This window comes from Chaetodon auriga, chromosome 4 (genome assembly GCF_051107435.1).
Source record: "Chaetodon auriga isolate fChaAug3 chromosome 4, fChaAug3.hap1, whole genome shotgun sequence".
NCBI lineage: Eukaryota > Metazoa > Chordata > Actinopteri > Chaetodontiformes > Chaetodontidae > Chaetodon > Chaetodon auriga.
The window spans coordinates 21962679-21974980 of NC_135077.1; the positions used below are offsets into that span (position 1 = coordinate 21962679).

The window sequence follows — 12302 nt, forward strand, 5'->3', positions numbered from 1 at the left end:
GAATTGGTCGGGGGTCATTTGGACTGTTCGTTTTTGGAGTACCTCGTCAACGCCGGCCGCTCCAAACCCTAACTTTCCAAATCCAAAGCTCCCCTGAAGGCTAATTTCTTCTTACTATGTGAGTATAGCGCTGACTGTGGAGTGTGGTTTTAAGAGCGGAGATGCTGTAGTGCACTTGACATCCCTCTCACACTTTTGCTAACTTTGCCTGCGTTTGAAGAAGAGGAATTCATCCTTTTGTTTGTATGCGTTAAGATGATAACACGTGGAATACAATGCTGGAAAAAGTTTAATATTAATTACTGGTTAAAGACATTATTTTAATAATGATTAGCTAGCATTTTTGATAGTGTGTCTTTACTTGACGTTAGCATCAGTTATTCTAATTACTCGTTGAATAAAAGGAGAACATTTGGGTCCCAGACAGGTGCTTTATTAGTGAGTTTATTGGTATTTGTCATTTATACAGAATTGTATTTATCAAGTGGAGGAGACAGTAAACTGCTAAGACTGTAAAAATGATGGTGCGTTCACTGCACCACGCTGTAACACCTGTGCTTTTACTCCTGTGACAAGACGAATGCGAGTAAAAGTCTTGCAGTCAACATGTTACATGTTAAGACTGTAAAAATGATGGTGCGTTCACTGCACCACGCTGCAGTTTATAGCAAGGAAGTAAGGGCAGGTTAGGTCTATCTCAGTGAAGACAGGCTTGACTCTAACCATAGAGTTTCCTGTTTTCCAAATATGGTTGTATAAAGCTTCATCTGTCAGACTGTTGTGACTGAACATGCAGACTGTATAATGAGAACTGAGTCCGGACAGGTTTCATGTCACCAATCAAATGAGCATCAGTAATGGCTTTGAAGGACTTTACTTCACCTCTCTTGATAGACTTGTTTCATTTTATTGTTTGTGGTCTCCACAGTTATGGATACGAATGTCTTGTTCAGTAATATCCACATTCATTTGTATGAAATGTTCATTAGCCCAAAGGAACACCAGCATTGCTTTGACTTAACTTCTTTGCACTGACCGTGAACGCCTTTATCATCAAGGCATCGCTGAAACAGAAGGAAGTTTTCTGTTGAGAGTTTATTTTGTTTGTATTTCCGTGTAAGGTTCTGCAGTCAAAGGTTCAAGTAGGACCTTTTCTCTGTGTCGTCATTCGTCTATTTTAGTCTCTATGATTGAATTATTTTCATGCTGTAATCCTAACCATCATACAAAGGCATGCAAATCCTAATGTGCCATGGTTTATGAACATGATGATAACAGGAAGAATGTTTGTGAGACAGCCAAGAGAGGAAATGAGTAAAATCATTCACAGGCTCTGCGGGTCAACGTCTTTCACCCACAAATAGAAAGGTCACATAGTCTCCTGGGCGACATTTCCACTAGTTTATTATTATTTTGAATAGAGGCTCTCAAATGAATTGACGTTATTTGACACATTATAGATTTGCATTATTCTTTGTTTTTCAGCCTCGGCCATGGAGTGATATGTTCAAAGATGGTGGCCGACATCTAATGATAGTGAGGGATTTGATCATCTTAGCAGACATGTGATACTGCTTTGAGTTGATGGTTTGCACTGATCTAAGCAGGGCAGTCGGTTTGTGTGCTGCGCAGGGCGTTCCTGTGTTATTATGAGTTGAAATTAATATTATTTTCAGTAATTTATGGTATGACTGTGAGCACATTAATTATAACTCAGGATGGGTAGTTTAGTCTCATGGCAAACAATGCATGTGGTGACAAACAGAGCCTTGTGGTGGCTGTGATCCCTTGTCATCCTTTAAATTTCCAGTCAGTCTGTGTCAACCTGTTATCCTGTCAGCCCCACTGCAGACAGCTGTCTTCAAGATACACAGGCTGAGTGCAAAGCTGTGTTGACACAACAGAGAGAGACAGAGAGACGGAAGGCTTTACAAAGGTTTGAAGCCACACTGGTGAGGAAAGTTAAAGAGGCTGAGGACAAGGACCTTGATTGGTTGCTTTAGCACGAGGGGCTGTCAGGAAAATTAGCTTTTATCCGCAGAAATAGATGTTCATCGAAGTGTCAGCTGGGCCCTTCCTTGTTTCCTTAGAACTATGTTTGACTCACCGGACTCATCCGCAGCTCTGCAGTTATCACAAACAGAAAGTATCTGTGTTTGTCTCCACTTAATATTTATTTAAGATCTTTCAGTAGTTTCTGGGTGGCTTGGATTTGCGGGTCCCTGGGGTACATTTATAGGCTTTCTCACAAGGCTCAGTGGCACAGTTTTACATAGTTCCCACTCATTTAAAGTGTGTGCCAGTCTCAGTGTACAGAGGGATTGGGGGGCAGGGGGGCTGAAGTAACAGGCGTTGTCTGTAATCCAGGAACCACTAAGTTTTTCTCCATTGTTGTGGTAGACTCACCGCACCATTTTTTTTGGTGCAGAACGTGGTGATATATTTGAAATATTTGCTACCAAACCGTATTTCTGATTTATGCTTAGATACAGTTAGGCTCAGGTACAACTCCTGCACTGACTGCTGTTGTGCATTTCACAGTACCTCCCATTGCAGGGACTACTCCCAGACATGCTGAGTCGTAGACACTTGCTCAGAATTTAGCCACTGCATGTTGCATTTAAAAATGAATGCCGCTAGGGGCTCATATGAAGCATAATTGTTAAAGCCCCGAGCCCCCCTCGGGCGCTCTGCCTCGCTGTTATCATTTTGGAGTAAACGACGAGGCCAGCAAGAGACATACTATTCCCTATATGGGCTTTGTTTGGGAGTTCACTTGCCTTGCTGTTTAGGTCCGCAGAAAAGAGTCCTGCTCCAGAGAAGGGGCCCATATATGGTCATCACAGCACGAGACTGTAGCCTCCTCGCAGAGAGGCACAGAGAGAGAGAGATGGAGGAGGAAAGAGATGGAAAAAAAATGGATGTTGTCAATTAAGCACTGACTTAATGGTTCAGTATGAGTGAATGCCAGTGAGCATTAGTGGTTTGGGGATATTTCAAAGCTGTTGAGAAAATGCACTGGTCTTTTATTATATTTATGAGTTAATTCAAATCAATTTCCCAGCCTCAATCTTTCTATCTAAATCAGGGAGGGGAATTGTTTGTGCGTGTCCCTTGTGGCGTCTGTGAAAGTGTAGGGTCGAGAGGGGGTGGAGGTCTGTGAGAATGACTGCACTCTGGAAGTCCCTGATGGATGAAACATGTTAGCTCTTTGAGTTACAGTCACAGGCAGGAGGCGACTTCAGTAGCATGTCTTCCATACCAAGAGACTCATCATTTACTGCAGTGTGCAGTTGGGCACAAACTGTTGTGTTTTCTCCAAAAATAAAAACAGGATACTAGCAGCAGGGTCTTTGTTTATCTCTGACATGTCATATAAAGTTTGATTTGTGAAATGTATAGTTAAAGCATAGTTAATACATCGACCCGTTATCATGTCCTGTAAAAAAACGTTCTGTTGAAACCTCATTTCTTGCCCTCTCATTTTCACTTATTTCCTGCCTCCTGCTGCGCTTTGTTCCCTCTTGAGTCCGTTCTTTCCTACACTAGTTCCTTCCTTCCTTCCTTCCTCACTTTTCACCTCCCTTCCGTCTTTGCTTCCATTATCGTTCACTCTTTTCCAACATCCTATTCATTTGTTCCCTCCGACAGTTGGCCCTCCACCTGAACCCAAAGATGTCCAAGAAAGCCCCAACCGAGGACGAGAAGTTCCTCTTTGTAGACAAAGACTTCCTGAACAGCCCCATGGCTCAGGCCGACTGGGCAGCCAAGAAGCTGGTGTGGGTGCCATCGGAGAGGCATGGCTTTGAGGCGGCCAGCATCAAGGAGGAGCACGGCGACGAGGTGCTGGTGGAGCTGGCTGACAATGCCAAGAAGATGACAGTTAACAAGGATGACGTCCAGAAGATGAACCCGCCAAAGTTCAGCAAGGTGGAGGACATGGCCGAGCTCACCTGCCTGAACGAAGCCTCCGTGTTGCACAATATCCGCGAGAGGTACTTCTCTGGCCTTATTTATGTAAGTATACAGTAAAAACATTTGAGTGCACCTGCAGTCATTCACTCACACCATAACGATGTGTTACGAAACACAGATGTTTGTATTCATACATTTTTGAGGATTTTCTGTTGACTTTATTGATTGCCTGACCCCTGATGCTAATTTGAACCTAATCTTCTAGTCTTAATTCTAATATAGGAAGTTTCTGCAAATAGTGACCCTGAATATGTCTTTTAAAAAAATGGATGCACTGACATGTGTCCTCATATTGCAGGATTTTTTACAGTATTTTAATCTTCATGTTTTCTTTAGTCAAGTCTTCCCAGTCATAGCAATACAAAAACACACACATGTGCCAGCAGTACTCACACACTCCTCTTCCTCATTGTTTCTCCTCTCAGACGTACTCCGGCCTGTTCTGCGTGGTGGTGAATCCCTATAAAATGCTTCCCATTTACTCAGAGAAGATCATTGACATGTACAAAGGGAAGAAACGACATGAAGTCCCCCCTCATATCTACTCCATCGCTGATAATGCCTACAGGAACATGATGCAAGGTACGATGTTTCCACCACTCCCATCGCTTTGTGATATCTACCTCATATGTTTTCCTCAGCAGTTTCATTTCTGGTCCTTTCTTTGTGGAGTTTTATTGTTATCCAGGTGTTTGTGTTGTAATGCAAATCACATCAAATGGAAATCAAATTAATTAACTGAAATAAATAAATTGTTCTAGGTTGTGTGTTTCTGGCTCTATTAGCTATGGGCTCGGAACCTGTCCAGAGTTGCCCCCTGCCCAGTACATCTTGTTATAGGCTGCAACATCCCATAAGTGCAACTGATCAAGTCAAATAACTCATTGACAATTCGGACACATATGTAAGCTTCCTGTGTTTTTATGTGATGTCTGTCAAATTGTAGTGTTTGCTTTAACAGCTCGGTGTAGGCGAGCTGTTAAAGCTGTGAAAGTCTCGCTTCTGTCTGAGTGATGACAGCTGAGAGCATTTAGCTCTGTCATGCTGACAAAGTGGTTAATAAAAACCCCAAACTGGCCTGCGCTGTTAGGCCTGATAGCTTGAAAAGCAGAACTGTATTCATCACTATGCACAGTCCACAGTCAGCCTCATAGCTCCACCTGTCTGCCAGCACAAAGTAAGCTGGTCACGGAGTATAAAAGAAACGAGCACAAAGGAGCATTTTATGGACAATTTGAGAGTCAGTGTCTTGTAGAGGTGACGATAGTGGCATTGGCAGAGTCGTGCTTACAGTAAATGGCTCTTGGATAGTCCTGCAGTGGTACGGCTTTAGAGCAGCTGGTTTCCCATAGAATCTGTTTCTCGTGCCTCCAGGGGGTCGTGCCCACTGGACTTCATGTTGACGTGAGGATACTCTCTCAGAGGAGTTGACATCTGGATTGAGAGATGGGTGGAGGGCAGTCAAACATTTCCTGTTCCAGCAGCTTCCCCTTGCCCATTCAAACTTCCTTAGTGTATTTCTTCCCTTGTGGTCAGCATAAATACCAAAGATACTTTCTTGTGCGAGACATGAGAGTTTAAAGGTCTTTTTAAATGGGTTTGAGATTTTACTTTACTTTGGTTTGATGAGATTCACAATGAAGCAGGATGTTTGGACAGGAATTACGGTACAGTTAGGAAGTAATTGTTTGGGGAGTTAAAGTGGGATTATCCAATCTTACGAAACCATAGCAACCAAGCCCTGTGGCTGCAAAAAGAGCTGCCAAAACTGACACAAATCGGATGTCAGCTCGCTGTTTTGCAGGTTATCTTTACTTAAGCCGTCTGTCCATCCATGAAAGCGTATGTAATCACATGTAGATATGTCTACAGAGCCCACAGTGAGCCTCCTGCTGCCTCTCTCTTCAAATGGACACACTAGTAGAAATGTTCATGAGCACTGAATCTGATGTACCTGCTCACTCTTTCATGTCAGTTTGGATGACGTGGAGGATTTGACCAAAGAAACAAGCATAAACTCGTCTTCAATGTAACATAGCAGTGCAGTTCATCTTCTAGGCTTAGATTGTTCAGATCTTTAAGACAGTCTGCACTCTTTATTTGCAAGTTATCAGATCGGATTTGTGTGTCCACGCATCATCAGCCTATCTTTGTGGATTGCTGTGGTGACAACATCGGCATCAGTTACTCTATAGGCAGGTGACATGGCTTTCCAACGCAGAAGCATGAGAAATGGAGATCCATCATTTCACTTTCCAAACAATCACGGTGTCAAGTTGAGGTGCAGAACTCCTCCTTCATTCCAGACGGCTCTGCTTGTAGCAGCGTGGATGCTGCTCAGCTGCTCTGATGCACTTCTGTCTCCCTCTGGATTGAGACTGAGACGCATCTGTAGAATCCAATCCGATGTCCAGACTCTCTCAAATCAATCTGGATATGATCAGGCAGCCACAGACAGCTCAGTTTGCCACGAGCATTTCACCGTCATGTGAATGCACATTCGCCCAGCTCGACAAAAATACATTATTATGCACACTGATCATTGATCTGATTCACTGGAATATATTGCTGCTACCTGTTGTACTGATGTTGTCACTTCTTGGCCATCTTCAGTTTAAGCATTTTAGCTACAACACACACACACTCACATGCACACATAAGCTATACTAACCCTATACAAGTGTGCTCAGAGCTAACATCAGAGCTTCGAGTGGTGCTGAAATGGTAATGGACAAAAATCTGGAAGCTCCTATTCATGTGGAAAGAAGAAGCCTAAGAAATGCAGCTGCAACAATATCCAGTTCTAACCCGTGGATGTATGTACTGAAACGTGTGAATGTTAAGATTGTGTTCAATTTGCTGAATTCTTTTGGCATTGTCACGATAAATATCCTAAATCTGTTTCAATGTTTCATGCTGCCTCAGACTTCAAGAATGCAACTGACACTAATATGTGTGCAGTGGAAAGCTTCACACTCCATCAGGCTGGTACACAGGAAATTATTGTATTTACTGCTACAGCTATGGTGTGTAAACAAGTTGTCACAAGTAAACAAGAAGGGGGTGGATTGATCGCTGTTTGTCTTGGTGTTTGGATTTGAGTCCTTCAGCCCAGCCCTGCAGAAGAATCCATACAGCTGCAACTTGGAGACTTTTTTCAGTTTATGCGAGGGCACTATGTGCACATGTAAAAGAGTGTGTCTTGATCTGCTGCATTCATTCAAGACTAAACAAATCAGATGTTTGCTTAGCCTCGTGATGTATTCAGTCCCATTCAGTTTTCGAATGTAAACCAGTGCTTTTTACAACAGTGAGCAGCAAAAGCAACAACAGCATTGTCAGGTGATGCTTGCAAAAGGAAAGAGCAAGGCAAACTATAAAAAGGAGGTCATAAACACTTCAGTCCGAGTGAATCTTTAAAAATGACTTTTAGGACGTGCCAGAGATTTTACTACAGTTACCCTTCAGGTAAGCTGTTTCAAAGACTCAAAGATGAGTCACCTGTTATTTTTAATCCAGACATTGGCACAGTCTGCAGGGACTGTCTGATATGGGTTCAGATTTCTGTGAGGGCCCACACAGGTTTTGATATGCTTGTCTCATGGTGTATGATCTTTTTTTTGAGTCTTGAAGCTGTTTCAGAGAATAATGTATATCCAAGAACTGTGACTCTTCAGGACAGTCTTACAGTATTTATGTAGTATAAGTGCTTTCAGGAGTCCTCAAATATGAAAAAGGTGACACTGAAACTGTACATCTATGAACCCCATTTGAGCCTTTATTGCATAACATTGTGGCTGGCAGAGAGTTGTTGTTGTTGATGCATTAGTGGGCTTTCCCACGAGGTAATGACGAATGTCGTGGGATGTTTTACGCTCAGTGCTGTGATATGAACAGTTCACATGTTAAAGTGGAAGTGGTGCATAACTACTGCAAATCCAGATAACGCTCCTAAGCTTTCAAACAGTCTTCTTGTAGTCTTGGCTGAGAGCCCATTCCTCCGAAACTGTGCTTCAGTCTTTGATGTCCACGAGAGAAAAATAGGAAATTCCCACAGGGAGTTTGCTGTCCCCTTCAGCAGATGACTGATGTATTGTTTCCTCTGCTCTCAGTGTATTTACACACATGACAGGCAGGTGCAAAGACATTGACACTCCCATGTAGTCAGATTTTGGGTCTCGCTTTACTGAGTCAGTCTCACGAAAATATTCTTTAAATTTAACAGTGACAAAAAACCTGTCTTTGCTCTCTGAGTGTTGTTCTCAGATGTTTTTAAGACTGGGCCACCTCTCTCTCTCTCTCTCTCTCTCTCTCTCTCTCTCTCTCTCTCTCTCTCTCTCTCTCTCTCTCTCCTCTGCCTTAATTAGGAAGTGCAGAGAGGGGACAGACTGCATGTTGTGTACGTATGTAAGGAATGGAAGCAATGGAACAGCAGCCAAAGTCAGAGTCCGAGAAACAGCATTCATGCTAGTTTACAGTTCAGGACAGGCTGTGCACACTAACTGTGTGTGTGCACACTAACACAGCGACGCACACACACAAACACGCACACACACAGTGATAAATCAAAGTATGAAAATAATGATGCTGCACTTAAAGGATGGCCTTCACAGTCTCCACATAAGATCATTTTTGCAGTATCACTTCAAACTGGCATTTACTGAGAAGTTTCATGTCAAAGGCCAACAGCTAAGTTATCTCTCTTTCAGCAGTGTCCCCCCACAGGTGGTTTTTGTATTGAAGGGTACATTGAAGGGTCCAAAATAGCCTTACATGGACTGTGTTTTCTCCCAGCAGTATTTTTGGAGACAGTATAATGACTCATTGCTCAGCACATTCAGAATTGATTTTCATGGTTAAAAATCAAAGTACTTATGGGAGTTACATGTGTCCTCAGACACGATGGAACCCTTAAAATCACACAGTCTCCTCTAAGCCTTGAACTGAGTTCGAGCTGGTGTGCTACGTTTAACACTACATTGATCTTTATTCCTGGAGAGGCTTGTGGTTTCACATGTGGTATGTACAGTAATGTACTGAGCTATTGTGCATGGCTGCACAGCATAATCCTTGTAATGCATCTTTGTAATTTGGTCATTGCAGATTCCTTTGGTTGACCACATCATTTTTATGCCTTTATAAGTGATCCGGGCACTGACATAATGTGTATTTGTGAATGAGTTGTTGTAAAATGTGTCTAACAGTCAAACTTTCTTTGCTCCCACAGATCGTGAGGACCAGTCCATTCTCTGCACGTAAGTAAAAATCTGTTGACTTTCCTTAACCTTTTTCCTGGACATCACATTAATACTAGAGGGAGGTTTGCGTGTGTGTATGTGTGGAAGAACAGTTACATAATGCTTGTGTAAATACAGAGTTAAACAAATGACATACCGCTCTGGTCCCTCAGCACTCAGCCTCAACCAGCCACAAATCATTCATGATACAGCAGTGATATTTTTCAAAGGCGGTTGCTGGCTGCTTACAGAATGTTTTGGTTTGTTACATTGTGTTACAGTGAGTTGTGTGATGTATTCAGGAGGAGCTAAACTGGACGCGAGTGTTAATGCATTTGCTCCCAGTGGGCTGTGGCCCCGCTCTCCTCACAGACCCTCGGTCAGGAAGTATGCCCTGCATCCTGATGGGAGAACCAGATTAGCCCTCCAAATGTTTGGCCTCTGTTTTGTTTGTTTCTTTTGGGTTTTTTCTTTAAAACTAATTATTGAGAACTGGGGCATCAGCCATCCAGGGACAAACGGCCTCCTTTAGTCTGGCAGTAAGAGCCCGATTGTTAGACTGGGATGAATTAATCCAGTTTAATCCAGAGAAAACAAAGTTAATTAACCCATCAGTTTATTTTTCCTGTCCTGTTTTAGTGACTTTATAGGCTTTTCTCGTTGTATGAATGTATTCCCAGGTCATGATTCAATTCAAATTTTCTATATTGCCTACTTTTTTTTTAGCAACTACTGCCACTTAGGTTTCTCTCCAGAGACGAATTTTCCACTCCCATACTGTGTTCTATATTTATCTCTGTCCACCTCCACTGAAAATGCACCACATGACAGGAGGACTTTTATGCTCTAAATCAAACTAGTTGAGTCAGACTAAATATGAATGGCAAAGGTTCAACAGTAACTATCCCTAAATGGATCTACAACTGTACAGTGAAATGTGTTCTTCTTTCAGTCCACTGTAGTTATTTAAGTTGGTTGATTAGTATCAAGGAGCTGGTGCAGCTTCACATACAGATTGTGTTATTTCTTTGATTAGTTTAAAGTTAACAGCGGCACCTTTGCTGCTCAACATCCAGTGGTCCCAGTAAAGGATATGGAAGGAAGGGCTCTTCCCCTTCAGTGCTTTTTCTACTCTAAATTTACAGCACTGATGCCACGATGCCGCAAACTCTTTAATCACATCAGATCATTTCCTCAACTATCAAGCTTTCTTTATCAAAGGGAAGCATTGAAAAAAGTTTGTTAGTATTCATCCCTGTCTGTATGCTGAAAAGTAATGGAAAAACAGAACGATTATTTAAAGCATTCGCGTTAAGATGTCACTTTGAGCTACAGCTGGTCTCAGCCTGGAGCCATATATGGCAAAAATGTCTCTGCTGCGATACATGGAATGTCATGTATGACGTTTTCCTCCTGCTTGTGCGTGTACATGTGTTTAATTGCACTGTACTACATGTTCTTTGGCAGTATTGTTTTTACAACAACCCATCAGGCCTTGAATCCTTATAGCATTAAGTTTAGTAGACATTTAGAAGTATTTGTTATTATGTTGTCGGGAGACTCCTGTAACTCTAATTTTAGGGATTTCCTGTTTTAATTTCGCTTGTAAGAATTGCATTCTTCTGTACTGACAGAAGCACAGACGAAATCAGAAATGCATGATGGCCAAGCTGGCAGCAAGGCTGTTTACGGATTTCTGGCTCCCAACCTTCATAATAAAGAAAAAACAAACAGAAACAGAATAACAATACTTCCATCTGAAAACAACGTCTCTTGATGACTGGTTTCTTGATGATGTCTGATGTTAAGAAATTGTCTATTCTACTACAAATACAAAAAGATAATTGCCAAAAACAGGACAGGACATATAGAATGAGGGCACAGATTGACCCACACACACCCAAAACAACCAGATGTATTTACTACATTATACTAAACACTTTTTTTTGTATCAATTTCCTCCTACAGATGAAACGATCTGGTAAGGTTTATGAGACTCTTGCTACATAAGTCCGAATTCTTTTTGAAACTGTTTTCACTCCTCTGTGTATCATGCAACACACAGATTAAATAGTAATTTCCCCACCTCCTTGTATTAAGCATTGATGCTCACGCAGGCATAAAGACATTCCTTCACTAATGATTAGTTAGTTAAAAAAAAAATGGTGGCACCTCTCTAATACGTCAACACAAATGTAAAAACGTAGCACACATTGCAGAGCTCTTCTCCTGGATAGCATTAATGTTTACGTGTGTATTCTTGGTCACTGAGTGTATTCTGGTGATTCCGCCCGCGATTATATTCCTCAGATTCCTCTACAAAGTAGCAAGAATGTGACATGGGAAATAGCTGGGAGCTGGCTTAATCCACTCTTGAGATGATGACATTTCATCTCAGCAAGGTCACCAGTTTCCTTTGTCTAATATTCATTCTGTGTGTGTGTGTGTGTGTGTGTGTGTGTGTGTGTGTGTGTGTGTGTGAAAGACTGGACTGGACATAGTGGCAGGATATTGCTGACGAGTGCAGATTCGCAGCCATTTCTGAGCCTGTTAAACCAGTGGATGTCAGATGTCGTATGTCCTTACTGAACCTGAGCGGGACAGTCATTGCTCTCAGACCTGCCGAGCCCACGTGTAGGGAGCATCCCGTGCCTTTTATGGACCCATGTCTGAGGATGTGTCTGTGTGTCGGGCTGCTGGCTCTCTCTCTCTGTCTTTCTAAGTGTCCAAGTTCATTTTTTGGAAAGAATGTGTTCCTGCTTCTGTTTGAAAAAGTTTGAGTTATAATTTTCTTTTGACAGATAGCTACATTTTTACTTTGAGGTTTCTGACTAGTTTAGCGGCATCTATCATTCAAGTCCTAATAATTCTGCGATGTTTGAGAGGTTTTTTCCCGCTATATACACACTGATTTTGTTGCTGTGAAGTATCAGGCCAGTAGTTCTGGGAATAAGGAATAAATCAACATTTTGTGAGATACACTTATTCACTTTCTTGCAGAGAGTTAATACCATATTTGTGTCTGTACTGTAAATTTAAAGTGTCAGCCAGCCGCCTATTAGCTTAGCATAAGGACTGGAAACACGGGAA

The 12302-nt window shown here is 42.1% G+C and overlaps 1 protein-coding gene across 4 annotated transcripts in view; it reads left to right on the forward strand.

The window, feature by feature from the left end:
• Positions 1-12302, forward strand: part of myh11a (myosin, heavy chain 11a, smooth muscle) — a 27744-nt gene continuing 15442 nt past the window's right edge. For 3 of the 4 annotated variants that reach the window (XM_076727440.1, XM_076727437.1, XM_076727439.1), the window contains exons 1-4: positions 6-141; positions 3676-4017; positions 4401-4557; positions 9203-9230. In XM_076727440.1, the coding sequence (XP_076583555.1) occupies positions 3676-4017; positions 4401-4557; positions 9203-9230 (527 nt within the window). In that variant the 5' untranslated portion in view covers positions 6-141. Of the gene's footprint in view, positions 142-3651; positions 4018-4400; positions 4558-9202; positions 9231-12302 lie in introns of all 4 variants that reach the window. The other variant, XM_076727438.1, reaches the window with a different exon arrangement.